General features: G+C 43.7%; 1 protein-coding gene across 2 annotated transcripts in view; it reads left to right on the top strand.

Annotated features, from left to right (window-relative positions):
- The window catches only part of CCNA1 (cyclin A1), an 87,659-nt gene that overhangs the window by 5,391 nt on the left and 62,943 nt on the right, over positions 1–19,325 (top strand). For both annotated transcript variants that reach the window (XM_075919166.1, XM_025183323.2), the window contains exon 2: positions 323–488. In XM_075919166.1, the coding sequence (XP_075775281.1) occupies positions 466–488 (23 nt within the window). In that variant the 5' untranslated portion in view covers positions 323–465. The remainder of the gene's footprint in view (positions 1–322; positions 489–19,325) is intronic.

Raw genomic sequence — 19,325 nt, 5'->3', positions numbered from 1 at the left:
TTGAGGGTCAATTACACTGAAGATGGTTCAACAAACAAGCTAAAGTGATGATGTTTATTTCTTTGTTTATTTCTTTATTTCTAACATATATCAGACTTATGTGTCAGAAAAGAGGGAACTTCCAGGGGACAGTTATTTACACTTTACATGCCTGGAGGCAAATCTGACAGTCCTGACTCATGTGATTAATCCTTAATCATTCATGTAGTCCTATAAACTTCAGTGAGACTACCCATATCAGTGAAAGGTGCATGACTGGGAAAGCTGTATCTCACACCATAACTATAATTACAAACTGCTTATTTCACACTCATAATTATAGGGAGAAATGAGGCTGCATGCTGACAGCATTTCACCATAAACTGCCTTTGTTGAGAACATGAAATATCAGCACTTTGTCTTCTGGCTTATTCTAGCTGATTCATGCCCCCATCAGTCAGCCACTAGAAAATAAAACTGAACAATATGCATAGTTCCAGTGATGTAAGGTATTGTTAATTTCTTTCTTTTATTTCTCACTGATTTAAAAAGCTTCAGCATTTGTGATAAGTTGAACAGGCAGATTATTTTCTGTTGTCTCTGTCAACAGCAGTTCTCTTACTAACATTGATTCAACTGTGTGTATGTGCATGCATGCGCGCGCACACATGTTCACTCTGATGTTCACAATGTGCCAGCTACGCTGTTACAGAAATGGTGTTGGCAGGGTTATAGTCTCCTGATATACATTCCATAAATAAGAACTAAGCAGGAACACTCCTGGGGGTACTTGAGAGCTGTAGAGAAGAGAGAATGAGGGAATTTTTATGCTTCCTAATGCTAGTAGGAAGCAGGCTGGAGCCCTGAGTGTGGGAGTTCCATTTAGGGCTTTTTGTTTGAATCAATATCTGTTTTGTGGGTAGTAGATTTTCTAAAATCCTCATTGTGATAGTGCAGTCACAGAAGACCCTGGGGGGGCGGGGGTTCCGGGGTGCTGGCAAGGACATTGACACTTGCCTTCCTGCTCTCTGGGGCTTCTCACCGTTCTGTCCTGCTGGGCCAGCTCCCTGGTCTCCCCCAGCCAAGACACAGAGCTGAGATCAATGACCCCTCCGAGAAGCAGTACAGACACTGAAACCCTTCAGGTCCAAGAAAAATGTAGTTTTGGGCCCAGCCTCCAGGGATGCCACTCCCCAGATGGTATCAGAATCCCAAATGAATTATATAGGTAAGCCCCCTTTAACAATGAAAGGGGGAATATACACACTGATTGCCCCCTCCCTCCTGGTAAAAATTATTTGCACCGGGGTTGATAGAAAATAAAAGTGATTTTATTAAGTAGAATTTAAGTGGTTATAAGTGAGAACAGGCAGAGCAAAGCAGATTACAAACTTAAAATAACAGGAAACACTTAGCTATTTCTACACCAAAACCTCAATACAAACTTACCCTAAAATTGTTCCTTTCCCAGATAAGTCTTCAAACCCAGGGGAAATCTCTTCTCTGAGGTCTTTGGTTCTTTTCCTTGGATGTGCCATGCCAGCCAGCCAAAGACCAATCCTGCTAGTTTTTAAAGATTCCCTTTGGGTGAAACAAAAAACAGGACTATGTAGCACTTTAAAGACTAACAAGATGGTTTATTAGGTGATGAGCTTTCGTGAGCCAGACCCACTTCCTCAGATCAAATAGTGGAAGAAAATTGTCACAACCATATATACCAAAGGATACAATTAAAAAAATGAACACATATGAAAAGGACAAATCAAATTTCAGAACAGAAGGTGGTGGTGGTGGGGAGGGAGGGAAGGTAAGTGCCTGTGAGCTAATGATATTAGAGGTGATAATTGGGGAAGCTATCTTTGTAATGGGTAAGATAATTGATTGATTCCCTTTGGGTGGGAATTCTGTTTCTACATTCCACCCCTCCAGTTGGGGTTGACGTGTCATTTCCTCAGCCCAAACACTGCTAGGACTTAAGGACAAAAGGCTATTTGCATACAATTGCCCAGACTTTAGAAACACCCTTGATGGCTTTCCATTTACACATTTAAAATCATAAAGCATTCCATATTCCATATGTCTAACTTTACACACAAGAATGATACATACACCAAAATACGATATATAGATCCTGTGGATTATGTCATGAAGATTGATAGGTTACATGAGATCATTTGTCCAAAGCACCTTCAACTTATGCATATTTGTGTCCACAAGTTTATTTCATAAAGCATGAGGGAAGGGGTCTGTCACACTCAATCTTTAGAGAATAAGTCAACCATAAGCTGTGCAAGATAGGATGAAACTTTCCCCATGAGCATGGGTGATGCTTTTCAGGATACCTAAGACTGTGAATTACTTTGTGGGGATTCTTGCCTATAGTAGCTGAGTGTTAGCTCCCTTATACCACCAGCCTCTCAGCCACTCAATTACTCTTCTCCAGCTTATGCCAACCCTGTCTTGCCTGGCAGATTAACCTGTGTCCTTTTGAAACATTTCCCTGACACTGGTTAATCACAGAAATCCCAGATCCTCTTCCCAAATGAGTAGTATACTCCAGTTCAGCAGTTTTACCTCAAACACTACTCTGATATAACACGAAGTACTTCTAACATGAAGGCCTGTTTAAGAGAGAATAGCAATTCTGCTCAAAACAACAGAAAGTGATAGAAACAAATGGTTATAATGCACAACAAAATTATAAAATGCTGAGGGCCTATAGTTACCAATAGTTACTTTCCCTATCTAATAAAGTAGCTTTCTCCCCAAAGTTCAGTCCATTGAAGAGCTGATTTCATAGGAATTAAGATCCAATTGTGCATGAAAAATACCCGCTGTACAAGATGCCTCCTCAGCAAATGGATCCTGAGTGTCTCACCCTATTCTGTGTTATATTGAAAGAGTCTTTTGTCTCTATTCATAGGCAGGGTGATCCCATCTCTGTTGTTATGGTCCTTTTATTAACCTCCACGTGGTTTGATTGTTTGCATCTATCTTTTATAGTTTTCCATTATTCATTCTGTGTTGGCAATGGTAGACCACTGAGCCTTGCATTATCTCCCTGGCTAAGCAGAGAGGGTGATGACTCCCTCCAGCATAGACAGGCTATCATGGAGTAATATCACTCCCTGGTGTCTCCTTTTAACCTTAAAGACCAAATGGTCATTATTGGGATTCTCTCAGAGATCTCTTTCTACTAAAGCTTCCCAAGAGCGGAATATGATTCCTGTCTCCATCTCTCAGATATCTTTATTTGGCATACAGCAATTCTATGCTGAGTTGATCAGACTCAAACACAGAAAGGATGGATGCAGGGTACGTCAAAGCTCCAGAGTTTTACAGAAACTCTCTTTATACACATTTACACAACTGTATATTGTATCGTACATTTTACGATTGGCTTGGTTCTTAACAGAAGCCAATCCCTGTCCAGGTTGGAACTCCCTAGTCTGGCACACTTGTGACCTGACTGGTTTTGGATGAGGGATTTTGCTGGGGCAGGGGAGGTCATTTCTGTTGCTGCCGGCCCCCTCATTTCCTACCACCCCGCTGGGCTTCCTGGCCTCCCCCCTCCTCCCTGCAGTCCAGCTGAGCCTCCACCCCGTCCCCACAGCCCAACTGAGCCCCAAGCCAGCTCCCCCACACACAGCCCAACTGAGTGACGCACTGGGGTTCCTGGATCTCGCTCCCCTCCCCCCCAGCCTAGCTGGGCTGTGCATCGTCCTCCACCTCCCGCATCAACCCAGGCTCCAGCTCCCCCACCCCCTGCAGCATGCTGGGATTCTCTGATCCTGGAACATCCATGGTCTGAAGACCCACGGATGTTGCTGGACCAGAGAGTTCCAGATTATAGAGGTACAACCTGTACTGCATTCTTTTCCCACATGCTGTCCATGTTATGTTGTCTTTATCTCATCTCTATATTTTAACTCATTTTGTTCCTTATTATCTAGTTCATAACCAGTAGTTCCCTGGGTGTTCTCCCTCTTATCCTAGCTGGCTCATACATTCTGTCTTTTTAGCCTACTGACTTATTTACTTTTCTGATTTAGCACATATGTTCTCTTTTTAGCCTGCTGATTAATTTACTTCTCTTATCCTTTCTTACAAAGAATGAGGTCTCCGCACAAGTGTTAATTACTCATGTCAAGCCAGGTCTCAGCTCCAGGCATCATATACAACAGAGCTGCAATATTCCTTAAATGTTACCCATACACAGTAGGGATGTTAGATACCATGTAAATGAATAATTGTGTAACCACACAAAATATTATCAGTTGCACGATTATTTGATAGTCCCCAGGGGTGGGACCGACAAGCAGTGCCCTCCCAGACCCACTTCTGGGGAGCCCCCTGCCACCCTGTGCTCCTGCCTCTGTATCAGAGACAGCAGGGCAAAGTGGCAGGCAGGAGTTGGTCCCCAAGGGGAGCCAGTTTAAAAACTGGCTCTCCGTGCACACCAGCTCCCACCTGCCTCCCTGCAAGGCTGCCTCTGATACAGTGGCAGCAGCATGGGGCGGTAACAGCCCCTGACCTTGTGGGGGCCCGAACTCACCATAGAAGAGGCTGCACCAGCATCCAATGGAGTAGCCTCTTACCAGGGCAAAACGGGGCCTGCAATGGACATAAGAACATAAGAACGGCCGTACTGGGTCAGACCAAAGGTCCTTCTAGCCCAGTATCCTGTCTACCAACAGTGGCCAGCACCAGGTGCCCCAGAGAGGGTGGACCAAAGACAATGATCAAGCGATTTGTCTCCTGCCATCTCTCTCCAGCCTCTGACAAACAGAGGCCAAGGACACCATTTTATCCCCTGGCTAATAGCCTTTTATGGACTTAACCTCCATGAAATTATCTAGCTTCTCTTTAAACTCTATTATAGTCCTAGCCTTCACAGCCTCCTCTGGCAAGGAGCTTCGCACCTCTTCTGCCTACCCCCAAGCTGCTGCCTCTAATAGAGGCAGCATCATGGGGAGTGTCGAAGCAAAAACACGCTCCTCTGTGTTTAGGCAGCTAACAAACAGCTAACAAACAGCTAACACAGCATGAGCCAAACGTGGTTACAGCAGAGCCAGACCCAGTAAGGCTGCTAATACAATCAATCCTAGTATCTTTATACCCTTAGCCAAACAGTCTGACGTCAGGGCATCCAATTACAGAAATCCTCAATTAAATTTGGAAAAACCAAACCTTATCAACAAGATTGCGGACAGGTGCGAGGGAGTACATCTCCTGTCCCAACCAGCCCAATTAACACATACCAATAGCCCATCCTGTAGGCCTCTTCTCACGGGGTGACAGAAAGTTCACTCTGGTCTACGTGGTTGAGAGAAAAGCTGAAATGGTTTCTAATATACAAGATGGCTTTTAGCTAAACATGAAAATGGTTTCTACAGCTTCTACAGGAGGGAGGGCAGGCAGCTCTCAGGAACCAGCTTTTAAGCCGGCTCCCTCCCCCCCTCAGTACCGGTTCCTGCCTGGTTCCCTTCCTCTGTGGGAGGCAGCAAGGGGGGGAGGCTGGTGGCTCTGCAGAGCTGGCACACACGGAGAGTCGGTTTAAAAAACAGCTCCCCACATGTATTGGCTCCTCCCCCCCGCCTCCTCCCCATGCTGGTGCTTCTGATAGAGAGGCAGCAGCAGGGAGGCAAATGGCTTCACGTGAGCTGATACACGCAGCTTCCTGCATGTACCGGCTCCTATCAGAGGCAGCAGTGTTGGATAAAGAGGGGAGGTGGCTCCATGGCATCAGGTACTCGTGGGAAGCCAGCTTAAAAGCAGATTCCCCATAGGTACCTGCTCCCACCTTTCTTCCACCTTGCTGCTTCTGATACATAGACTCCAAGGTGTGTGCGTGTGTGCACGTGTAGTCGACAGGATTAACTGCTAAGACCAGGGTTATTGGTTAATCGAGTAGTCAACTAGACATTGACATCCTTAATATACGTCACACAATAATTAGGAATAATTAGGAATTTCCTTATTCCTTAAATATTACCCATATCCACATCACACAGTAATTAGGTAGCTTGATAAGCCTCAAGCTTTCAATAGAGATCTTACATGTTACCCTTTATGGACAAATACCTTATGAGCAACGTATTTGCTATCGTTTGTCAGGTTTGAGGTGAGAGTTATTTGCAAAGAACAGGGGACTGAAAGAACACAGCTTCAAGAACACAGCTACAAGATTTTTAAGAATCTGAGGAAAATCTTTGGGCCTAAGACTCCGCACGAACTGAGAAAAGTTTTATTTTTTGACTCAAAACCCCATCACCATGCTGAAGGAGTTTGCTCCCACCTTCCAGCTGACCTCCAAGCAGTGCATGGGTGAATTTTCCCCTCGTCTGGAAAATAAATGGCTGGGCAACTGCCCAAAGGGCACTATGAGCCTGTTGGTTTTCAGACACTGTACTCCCTAAAGGCCCAATACCCATACCTTGAGAGTAGAGACTTGAAGGAGAAGGCTATTCACATGGCTGGGTCACAAAAGACAGATGGAGTATAAGGGTGACAATGAGGACTGCCACTCTCATACTCAGCTTTGATTACCCATGTTTAGCATTTTCGGCCAAAATGAGGATGAATCAGAACCTTCTACCCCACGGGGGGGAGGGGGAGGGGGATGCACAACATTAAAATTTGGGCACTGAAGCAGCTTGGCAACAAGCAGAGGAGCTGAAAGACTAAATCCTGGAAGCCCCAGGTAGAGCTGATTCTTCCAGAGCTGCCAGCTGTGCAGCAGGGAGCCTGGAAGCCTTGGACTGAGCCAGAGCTTCCTACCTCCAGTCACTATAGCCTTCAAGTTCTGGGACACTGACTTGGAGGCTGCCCTACAGCTGCAGACCCTAGAAGCCTGGACTCCCTGGTGAACTGGCAGGAAAACAGGCAGGTTTCTAACAGATTTCTATTTTGGTTTTGATTAATCAACATTTTCTGACCCAAAAAAATGGCTTTGTGGAAAATTTCTGACCAGCTGTACATTGGAGTGATTTCTGGGGGAATGCCTGCCTCCCCAAAAGAAAGATGCGGTCTCTTCCACCCCAAGTCTGACGGAAAGGAAAGAGTTCAAAGCCACTGAGGCTATGTCTAGACTACAAGCCTCTTTCGAAAAAGAGTGTCTAGACTACAACCAGTACTTTCGAAAAAGCAAGCCGCTTTTTTGAAAGAGAGCATGCAGGCAGTCTGGATGCTCTCTTTCAAAAAAGCACAGTTAGCATTACATAGTACCTTTTTTCAAAAGAGCACTTTTGAAAAAAGGCGTTATTCCTCAGAAAACGAGGTTTTCCATGGTCAAAAAAACTGCCACATTCTTTCGATTTACTTTCGAAAGAAAAAGGCAGCAGTTTAGACGCAGGGGACATTTTTTCGAAAAAAACCTGTAGTCTAGACACACCGGGGCTGTGTCTAGACTGGCCAGTTTTTCTGGAAAATCAGCCACTTTTCCGGAAAAACTTGCCAGCTGTCTACACTGGCCACTTGAATTTCTGCAAAAGCACTGACGATCTCATGTAAGATTGTCAGTGCTTTTCCGGAAATACTATGCTGCTCCCGTTCGGGCAAAAGTCTTTTTCCAAAAAATTTTGCACAAAAGGGCCAGTGTAGACAGCAGAGATTTGTTTTCCGCAAAAAAGCCCCGATCGCGAAAATGGTGATCGTGGCTTTTTTGCGGAAAAGCACATCTAGATTGGCACAGACGCTTTTCCGCAAAAAGTGGTTTTGCGGAAAAGCGTCCTGCCAATCTAGACACGCTTTTCCGAAAATGCTTTTAACGGAAAACTTTTTCATTAAAAGCATTTCCGGAAAATCATGCCAGTGTAGACATAGACCCTGATAGAAAGGGGTCACCCACATGACAATATCAAAAGCAGTTAGCAGATTTTCTTCTTTCTCTGTGTGAATCTCTCTGTGTTTATACCATCCCCATCATAGCAGCGTGTGTGTCTACTACCCCATGTGTAAAATGAGACAATAGTAATTACCATCCGCAAAAGGACGCTGAGAAGGCCTGAATTATTTTTTCTGAAGTATTTTGAGAACCTGAAAAAGGTACCTTTGTAATCCCAGGTATGATATCAACCAGATCCCACTGTCAATTCTGTTTCAATGGGAGTTTCTTAGAAATGGTATCTTGTGAATATTTATTAGTATTATATTTGAGAATCAAAAGCTAAGTCTAAACAAAATATTTAATATGGTTAATTGCTATGCAGCATTAACTAAGCCACACAGTAATCCTGTGACATAAATGAGTAAGTACTCTATGCACATGGGGAAACTGAGACAGAGAAGATAAGTGACTTGACCTATGCCACGGGATGGGACATCAATAAAGACAAGATTAGAAACCAGGGATTCCTTGCTTGTTGTCTTGTACTCGGTGCCCTGACCCACAGTACTATGATACTCAGATTAAGTCTTGACACAGACAGGGAAACTTTTTATTAAACTAATTGAAAAAGAAACATTTCTGGGCAAGGGGTTCCTTGTGGAATTAGGATCATATTACCTTGTGTGAGGTGAATGGGAAAGAAGAAAGAACCCATGTGTTGCATAATTGGTTTGCTTAAATAAAAATACACCATGGATTGTAAAACAAACTGAGTGTAGTTTGCTTTTAAATAGCAAGGTAGAAGAGAACAATTCTTCCTTCTACCTCCCAGTACAATTTAAAAGTAGAAAAACCTGTTTGATGAAATTGTTGCAAGTCATCAGTGAAAGGAACATGTTTGCAAGTCATCAGTGAAAGAAACACACTTGCTGGGACTCTTCTTTGTAGAAAGAAGTGGGTTGTGCCTACGAAAGCTTATGATACCATCCACATTTTTTGTTAGTCTCTAAGGTGCTAAGACCATTTGTTGTTTCTCAAGTTTTTTCAGTTACACATGGCTACCCCTCTGAGTCTTTGTAGAAAGGATGACAGTACCTCTGTTCCTACTGAATTGTGTCCCTTGGATCTGGTTCAATTGTACATTGCCTCAAACTGCTGTAATTTACTCAGAGTGCTGGACTGGCTTCTGGATAGACGAGAATTAAAAACTCCTTTGTGCACACATACATAGATGCACGCGATCACTCCTCAGCCATAGCTCTAGCTTTAGGTTTTCTTTCTTGAGGTCCATTTTGTGTTGGATTCTAAACTGTTTTGTGTGACTTGGATTAACTTTACAGGTACCTCTATAGTGGCAAGGATTACGGGGAATATTAAATCATAACTACAGTAGACTTTTTGCATGGAGTTTTTTTTTTAAGGTGATTCCCCTTTCTAGAAACTATTGTATGAAGATCAAGCTGAATGTTTCAGGAATAGTTAGTTGCAACAGAAACTGGGGCTAAATCAGCAAGTTCATACTTCTTTATGATTCGTTGATAGTGAATGTTCACTCAAAGTTTTGTTCAAAACAATGATCAGAGAAAAAGTTTTTCAGATTTGTAGAGATTTGTTTAATTAAGAAACAAAATTGCTTTGTGGTTAGATGAAGTTTGTTTTGGGCATAAGTGGATATCCAGTTTTAAAGATTAGGTCATCCCATAAGGTAACAGGCAAAAGAACCACCTTGACTTAGGTGGCTATTGCCAAAGCTCGAAGACTGAATTATGAATATTGAATCGAGTGTTACACACTATCCACACTACAAATTTGCTCATGAAATTATTACACAATTTCAAACATGCCCTTTGTAAAAATACTCATCTGTTTGTGGACAAATCTTGAACAGAAAAAAAAGGACTATGGCTCCACCTTGCAAACACATGTGCCTGTAACTTTATGGATGTGACTAGCACCTTTACGTTGAAGGCACAAGTATAAAACTTGCAGGATAATGCACTATATTTGTAAAATAAATTTTTAACAAACAAAGTCTTATCACCTCAAGCGTTATGGTTCTGATCTTTTGAGTCATCTGTCAAAATCATCTGTCACATTAGGTATTTGATCCTTTTTTAATTAGCACAAATATACTTGGAGTTTGTATCATTATTTTTTCCAAACAGGAGGCATTAGCTCTGCACATTGGAGTCTGACTGGTGATATAATATTGTTGCATAGCTAGATGGCAGTGTTCTCATTATTTTTGAGCAATGCCAAAATTATTGGCAAGATTTTCAGGGGAACTTGGTTCCTCTTTATATAACTAATTGATGTAGCTAAATTTGAAAAGTGCTCAATGGGAATTTCTGGGTGCTGCACAGCACACTTGAATCTGTCTAAGCATCTACCCAGAACAGCTATTCCAGCAGAGCTATGCGGACATAGGTTCTGTCATACATGGCTTCAGTATAAGATGAGACAATAGATAGATACCAATGGGAAATATAAGGAAGCAATGAGAGTATTTTGGACAAGATTCAGCCATTGTGCACATAAAACCCTGGTGAAATCAAATGGTTGGTATAGTAAGTTCTACACAAATTCAAGAGGAGTCCTGGAGGATGAATTTTGTCAGGGGCATATTTTGGGGGCAGGCTGAGCTTGGGAGGGAAGAGGCAAGCCAGAGCCTTTCTATAACTTGGCTATTCCCAGGTGCTGGAACAACCACAGCATCATAGCAGTTGTGACAATTCAGGCAGGGCAGCTCATAAGTTGCTCTAACCTGCCCTGGGGGCCAAATTAGATCTCAATAGCTCCAAGATCAGGGAGGCACATTGCCTTCCCTCTCAGCTCCTGCTTCAGGCTCAGCGCTAGTACAGGAATGAATTGGGCCCTTTATGAGAAGTGGAACATTAACTGGCTTTGGGGCTATCACATTTCTACAACCAAAGAGGATGCTTCACGCTAGGCTTACCTCCCTCCATTTTATTCATCAACATAGCAGGAAGCAAGATTAAGCCCATAGCACAGACACTTCAGGCAGGTGTAGGGGTTCTCACAGTAACATTTTTGGTAGCCTCCGAGTGCAGCCACCAGCAAGAGCTATGATAATTTTTTCCAAAAAATGTAATTAACATTAGAAAAATAAATAAATATGCACACATACGTGTCCACATTGTTGTATTTTATTTATGGAGGTTGGGAGGTGGGGGAGGGGAGGCTTAATAATAACAACTATGTACAGTTGTCTCTATACTTACCTGGATCTAAACAGAATAGAAACACAAATAAGGTTCTTTGCAGGTTCTTGTCTCCTTTTTGTTGTTTCTTTTGCTTTTTATAGGCTTGCTAGTGAGTAAATCTGCTTCTGTGAAAAGTTGATATTTGCACTTTTCACAGCAGCAGACTTGTCAGACAGCTAGGAGGCAGTGACAAGTAGTATCAACAAACATACAAATATCTCTGAATGATGGGCTGGAGGGGCCAGGAAAGGCAATAAAGACGGTGGTGGTGAGCCTGAAGCCCAGTGGCCAGAGCCTGTCGCCCACCATCATGAGGTGGAGGCTGGAAACCTGAGCCCACCACCCAGGGAACTCCGACTAGCTGCTGCTCTGGCATCTGTGACTACAAAGCAGTTGTCCTCCTAGCAAACCCAGGAAGGGGCTGCTGCTTTGCTTCCCAACTTGTCCCAATACCTCTCAGGAGGCTGTAGCTGCAAGAAAAGCTTCTGGTAGCCACATTTGAGAAACATTCTCTACTGTAAGTCATTGAACCATAGAAGCACAAAAATGTAGAGCTGGCAGTGATCTCAAGAGGTTGCCCAGTCCAGCCCCCTGTGCTGAGGCAGGACTATCCCTAATAGGTATTTGTCTAATCTGTTCTTAAAAATCTCCAACAGGGATCCACTGTTATTATTTATTTAACCAGCCTTATAATTGGAAATTTCCCCCTAATATCTAATTTAAAGATCCCTTGTTGCAGATTAAGCCAATTTCTTTTTATCCTTCCTTGGGTATATATGGAAAACAGCTGATCAACACCCTCTTTATAACAAGCTCTTCCCATGTTTGAAGACTATCGGGTCCCTTCTCACTTTTCTTTTCTCAAGATTAAACATGCCTGTTTTTTAACCTTTCCTCATTGGCCAGGTTTTCTAAACCTGTTATCACTGTTGTAACTCTCCTCTGGACTCACCAGTTTGTTTACATATTTCTTAAAGTGTTGTGTCAAAAACTAGACACAATACCCCAGTAGAGGCTTCACCAATTCTAGGCATAACAGGAAAATTACCTCCTGTGTTTTATATTCAACACTGGTTAATGAACCTCTGAAGACTAACACCTTTTTTGCAACTGCATCACATTGCTGCCTCATTAAATTTGTAATCCACTATAATCCCTCAATCTTCTTTCTGCTGTATTACCTCCTGCTCAATAATTCCACCTGTTGTATTTGTGCATTTGATTTCACCTTCCTAGGTGTAATAGTTTGCACTTGTCTTTACTGAATTTCATTGTGTTGGTTTCAGACCAGTCCCCCAATTAATCAAGATAATTTTCCATTCTAATCCTGCCCTCCAACGTGTTTGCATCTCCTACTGGTTTCCTGTCACCTGCATATTTTATAAGCATACTTTCCAATCCTTTATCCAAGTCATTATGAAAATATACCTGATCCACAAGAGACCCCCTGAGGGCTCTCACTAATTATGTCCTCCCAGTTTGATAATTATTGATAACTATTCTTTGAATACAGCTTTTAAACCAGCTGGGCATCCACCTTATTGTCAGGGCTGGCTTTAGGGGCAGGCAACTGCTGGGTTTGAAAGGCACGAGGCTCAGGGTGCTGTTTTTGTTAGTGACAAAATGGAAAATAGAATGTTTCAGGTATTCCATATGTGGATTCATTTTTTTGCTAATGTTCTGGACCTTTGTAGATTTCATGAAATCTTCCAAACTTTCTGAGAACTACATTTACTTGAATCTCCTAGACAGTTGTCAGCTACTCCCTTGCAGGTACATGAGAGGCAAAAGTGTCTCCAGTCAGTCTTATGTGATAGGATAAATCTTGGATCAAAGTCATGAAATGGGTTAGAAATGCAATAAAAAATAAGGTATTCAAAAGTGGAACAGATGAAAGCTATAAAATCTGAGTAAAGAATGCACCTGGGAATTAGCCACAATCTCATCCTTTAGCTCCAGCATGCTTTAAGAAATGGCTCAGCCTTGAATATTCAGAATGGTACACTATGAAATACAATCATCTATGCGGCTGCTTGAGTTTTAATCTCACCATTATATAAAACAATATTAGGCCATCACCATGCAGACACCTTTATCTTATGTGTTGACTGACATCAATGGAACTACAGGTTGAACCTCCCAAATCCAGGACTCTCTGGTCTGGCAACATTCAGGCTGTGTCTACACTGGGCCACTTATTCCGGAAAATCAGCCGCTTTTCCGGAATAAGCTGCGAGCTGTCTACACTGGCCCTTGAATTTCCGGAAAAGCAACAATGCTCTACTGTACAAAATCAGCCGCTATTCCGGAAAAACTATTCTGCTCCCGCTCGGGCATAAGTCCTTATTCTGGAACACTGTTCTGGAAAAGGGCCAGTGTAGACAGCCCAGCAGTCTTTTCTGGAAAAAAAGCCCCAATCGCGAAAATGGCGATCGGGGCTCTTTTCTGGAAAAGCGCGTCTACATTGGCCACAGACGCTTTTCTGGAAAAAGGGCTTTTCCGGAAAAGCAGCCTGCCAATGTAGACGCTTCTTTTCCGGAAAAACTGAAAATGGAATAGTATTCCATTTTAAGCAGTTCCGGAAATTCATGCTAGTGTAGACACAGCCTCATAGTCTGGCAAGACCATGGATGTTGCTGGACCAAAGAGCCCCAGAAGTGGGAGCCAGCCTGGAGAACTTAAGGTCTGCAGAAAGCGGCTGGACCAGTAGTGGCTGGGCAGTGGTACCCCAGCATCAGCAGGGCCAGGTGGCTTCAGGGAGCCTCTGCCCCTGTTGGGGAACCCCCAGTGACAATGGGGTCACATGGGCAGAGAGCCCTTAGAAATGAGCAGCAGCCAGAGAATCCCAGAGACCTCCCTGTGGCAGGGCTGGGATGGCCAGGCAGCAGGGTCAGGCAGCCCCCTGGGAGCTCCAGCTGGGGAACCTAAGCAGTGGGGCCAGTCAGCAGCCAGGGAGTCCTGGCCCCATCAGGGGAATTCCTGGTAGCAGCGGCGCTGACCTAGCAGCCCTGGCTGGGGAACCCCCAGCAGCAATGGGAAACCCCAGAGGCAGCAAGGCAAGCAGTGGCCAGGCAGCCCTGGCTTGCAAGTCCCTGGGAATCCCTGGCGCAGTGGGTGGGCAGCAGGGCAGGGAACCTGAGCCAGGCCAGCTTTAGCGGGGCAGCAGCAGGATGGGGAGCCCCAGACTTGGGAACCCCAAAGAGACAAGCTGGCAACGGGGCAGCCAGCAGGGGCTTGCAGACCTCCCCTGGTCTGGCAAACTCCCTGGTTTGGGATGACTCAGGTCCAAAGGGTGCTGGACCATGGAGATCCAATCTGTACTCACATGTATAAATTATGCACATGTGCAACTTTCTGCAGGATCAACACCTGAGTGTTTAGTATCAGAGGGTTAGCTGTGTTAGTCTGAATCTGCATAAACAACGAGGAGTCCTGTGGCACTTTATAGACTAACAGATTTACTGGAGCATAAGCTTTCGTGGGCAAAGACCCACTTCGTCAGATGCACGTAGTGGAAATTCCAGAGGCAGGTATAAATATACTGGCACATGAAAAGAAAGGAGTACCCATCAAGAAGAAGGCCAGAAATAACAAGATCAGTTCAGTCAGGGAGGATGTGGCTCACTTCTAGCAGCTGATGTGGAGGTGTGAACACCAAGAGAAGAGAAACTTGAGTGATTGTAACCAAAATGGACATTCCTCAGCCTGGTTGGCTCTCTGTATACCTACACTGGCTTGTATGACTTTTCTTGCACAGTGTTTGGTGATCACAAACCCTTTAGTCCCCAACAAAGTGTCCACGACATTACCTCATTCAGGGGCCAACCTCTCTTGTGGTCAGAAGTCTGTTTCCTTCTCTCGCAGATACCCAGTCTCTGCTCTGCCTTAGTATTCAGAATATCTGAGTAACTGAAGGATCAACAAAGTTTGAAATGATACGGCAGTTTTATTTTTGTGTGTGTGTTGGTGTATAATGCTATTTACTCTAACATCACATACAGTTAACCATGTGCCCTATTTCTGGAGTAGTGTTCAGCTAAAATACATTAAAATTCTTGTTCTTATTCGTCATCTCACTTCTTGGAGGAAAGAATAATTTACAATATTTTGTGAACATGGAGCTCTTCATATGAACTAGAGGGTTTTTTGAATTCTACCCTTTATACTAGATAATTAAATTATTTTTAGCTATAATACTAAATATGTTTTGATTAAGTATATTAAATTGCGCTTAATCAGCTAATCGAGTAGTCAATGAAATTTCCATTGACTACTCAATTAGTCAATAAGGGGGCAAACTGCTGCGCCTATGCTTTTTAAATGTAGTAAGAGCATGGCCACCAGGCTCTTACTTCGTTTAAAATGCAGAGCTGCAGTGGGTTCCCGCGCTTTTATTACATTTAAAAGCATAGGCGCAGTGAGGGACTGGATGCAAGCCGGGACTCAACTGTCCCAGCTCGCACCCAGTCCCCCGCTGCTCCTCTGCCTCCCCTACCCCCTGCAGAGCCAGTGCTGGGGAGAACTGGCTTTTAAGCCAGCTTCCTCTAACACCAGTTCTTGCTCCCCCATGTTGCTGCCTCTAATAGAGGCAGCAAGGGTGGGAGAAGTGACTAGATGAATAGTGACTTGACTACCCAAGAAGCCTAGGCTTATTGGGTAATTGACTACTTGACTAGTCACTTACATCCCTAGTTTTGATTTCATTCAGGAATTAATAGGAAAACCCTCCTGAAGCTAATTTAACATATATAGATCCCAATAGCTAGTACTAAAAAACTCTTTTAGCCTGGTTGCTTAGTAAACTGTTTATATTATATTGAAAATGTAAGCAGCACATTCAAATCCTAAGGGTTGTATATTTATGAGAAATTCTTCAGATCTTTTGTTCTCTTGGGGACTTATTCATTCTTACCTTCTGACACAACTGTTTATAACTGGCCCTTCTACCTTGTGTTTATTAAAATATGCTAAACCCCACAAAGCATAATTAAATCCAGCTTTCCTGCCTGTACATCTTGGCATGTGCTAGGGAATGCCCTTTGTTTGGAAGCTGAAGCTTTAGAGACAAATTTGCCTCTTGCTTACATCACTGCAGCCACATCAAAATCTTTTTTATTCAAGATTGAAGTTAGCTTCACACACAGGCTGTCTCTAGATTACATCCCTTTTCTCGAAAAAGGGATGTAAATTAGACACTTTGAAATTGCAAATGAAGCCGGGATTTAAATTTCCCACACTTCATTTGCATAATGGCGGCCGCATTTTTTTTCTGAAACGGGGCTTTTCGAAAGAAAAACGGCCGTTTAGATGGGGATTGATCAAAAATAAAACCCTTTTTCAAAAGATCCTGTACTTCTAACACTCCTTGTACAGGATCTTTCGAAAAAGGGTTTTATTTTCGATTGATCCCTGTCAAAATGGCCATTTTTCTTTCGAAAAGCCCTGTTTCGAAAAAAACCACGGCCGCCATTATGCAAATGAAGCACAGGAAATTTAAATCCTGGCTTCATTTGCAATTTCGAAGTGTCTAATTTACATCCCTTTTTTGAGAAAAGGATGTAATCTAGTCACAGCCACAGAGTCCAAATATTCAGGCTTAAGTAAGAGGAGTTCAGGGAGCCTGAAGAATTGAACCCCTCTCCCCTTTTGAGGCCATTTCCAGGGCATGAAGCTGCCACATAGTCCCCCCCTGCCCTTACAGGTGCTATGCTATCCCAGCCTATGAAATAGTGGCCACTACTTCTGTGCTCCCAGCATGGGATACTAGGCCACTGGTTCTAGAAAACAAACCAACCATGATCTACAGCCCCTTTCCTGGTCTACCCTAAAGCTATCATGGCCTGCCCACCCCAGAATGATCTTCCTTACCAGCTAGTGAAGAGCAGGGTACTCTTGCTATTATTTGCAGTGGAGGCATGCAGCATGCTGAGCTCCAGCTGGGCAGCCCCCACGATAGAGCTGGGGGGGGGGTGATTTTGAGTAGAGGCGCATGAAATATTCCTATCAAAATGCAAATCTACTTTCATTACATTGTATTATGAATGCAACTCAAAGGACCCTTTGTAAACACCAGCAGGTAGATTTGAACCAGGGACCTCTAGAGCATAATGTAGAAAGCTCTACAACTTGAGTTATAAAGCCAGCTGGCTCTTAGCTCAGGTTGCAGAGCTCACTCATTCTTATCTCTCTGCTGTAAGTGGTCTAAATGCCACTACATGGGACAGTCAGCACACCCACTAGGTATGTGGGTTACTCATGCACTCATAGGCTGTGTCTAGACTGGCAAGTTTTTCCACAAAATCATCTGCTTTTGCGGAAAAAATTGCCAGCTGTTGTCGGGGAAATCTCGCTCCCCTGGGGTACAGAGCCCCCAGAAGGGTCCGAGGCTGGAGGTCAAAGCAGTGAGGCAGGAGAGAAACCTAGAAGGAAAACTTTATTATGCATGCATGCAGGCTGACCGCTACCAGAGTGAGAGCAGCCAGCATTGAGAGACAGGTTCAGGGATCCTTTCTACAGTATGTTCAGACAGTTTAGTTGTTGATTGTTTTCTTTAACATATCAAAGTCTCAGCAGAAGTACTCTGAGACTTTCTGTTCACACCAGGAGTGCTAGAAGTAAGTTTTACAGAACAAAGCCACATGAGAACTTGAGTGGAGGAGTCTACAAGGCAAACTGTGACAAAGATAAGGGTTTACATGACAAATTGTGACAGACTAGGAGTATCCATGAACTTGAGATAGGCATTGTAAGGGTCTTGATTAGAGTTAATTTGATTTCTCTCTGTTACAGGGAGAGAGGCCTGGAAAACTTTTAACCCTTACAGCAGTTTTCTTTTAGAGAGTTTTGATTTCCTGCACAGTCCTCCCTTAGACACAATTGGAGTTATTTGATTTTTCTCACACACTGTCTACACTGGCCGCTTGAATTTCCACAAAAGCACTGACAATCTCAGGTAAGATTGTCAGTGCTTTTGCGGAAAAACTATGCTGCTCTCGTTCGGGCAAAAGTCTTTTTCCGAAAGACTTTTGCACAAAAGGGCCAGTGTAGACAGCAGAGATTTGTTTTCCGCAAAAAAGCCCCGATCGCGAAAATGGTGATCAGGGCTTTTTTGTGGAAAAGTGGGTCTAGATTGGCCACGGACTCTTTTCCGCAAAAAGTGCTTTTGCGGAAAAGCGTCCATGGCCAATCTAGACGCTCTTTTTCAAAAATGCTTTAACAGAAAACTTTTTCATTAAAAGCATTTCCGGAAAATCATGCCAGTGTAGAAGTAGCCATAGAGAATGTATCTGTAACTTGTATTAGTAACTAGAAGAACCAATTGGAAGCAGGACTCCATTGTGCTAAAGGTTGTACAAATAGACCAGGAAAGACTAGCCCTAGCTTGAGCAACCTACCAACTAACTATATTTTGCAATTGTTGTTAACTTTTTTTGGTGAAAAAAATACCCCTATTTTCCACTAAAAATGGGCTTCTTTTGAGCATATCAGGCCCTTTCTTGAGTAGTGAATCTGGCTTTTACATAGAAAACATGAAAACCAGTGCAAAAATAAGAGTTTGAAACTGCAAATGAACAATATTTAGACAGCATAGAATCTTGAATAATGAAAGAGCAGGGGAAAAGCGTGAATCTCAAACAGGCAAAACATTAAATTTTGTCCAGTTCTTGGTTGGAAGGAGGAATTATGGGATAAATATAGCAGGGATTTTATATTTCTGACAGAGCTCAATAGAAGAGCACCAGAGAGGACTTTGGTAGCTGGTGGGGGGATATAGGTGAGGGTGGACAATTTTTGATTGGGGGTCACTGCAAGATTTTGGTAAGTGGTCAAGGGCTGCTGTTTCTATGGAGGAGATGTGGGGGCTGGGATAAAGGTTAGGTACAGAAGGAAGCTCAGGATAGGGGATTAGGGTGCAGGAGAAGGTATGGGGTCTGAAGGAGGGGGTTGTGATCTTGGGCAGGGGATTAGGGTGCAGGGTCCAGGGAGGATATGGGTGCAGGAGAGGATTCTGGCCTGAGGGAGAGGTGTAGGAGGGTGTGCTGGATCTGGGAAGGAGTTGTGACCTGAAGGAGAGAGGGAATGAGGTGCAGAAGGTTTGAGTGGTGATCTGGTGCAGGGAGGGGGTGGGGTGCCAGAGACAGGCTGTGGCTGAGAGACACTTACCTAGGCAGCTCCAAGCCACCAACCCGGCAGCACCCTGAGGCTCAAAGCAGTTGGCTACTACCTGTGGCTTTCTGCTCTAGGCACGGGGGGAAGCAAGGAGAAACCTTTGTGCAATGCTCCCTGCCCACCCA

The sequence above is a fragment of the Pelodiscus sinensis genome, chromosome 1, assembly GCF_049634645.1.
Source record: "Pelodiscus sinensis isolate JC-2024 chromosome 1, ASM4963464v1, whole genome shotgun sequence".
Taxonomy (NCBI): Eukaryota; Metazoa; Chordata; order Testudines; family Trionychidae; genus Pelodiscus; species Pelodiscus sinensis.
Note: the sequence above shows the minus strand (reverse complement) of the source record. Positions and strands in the feature narration are given on the sequence as shown.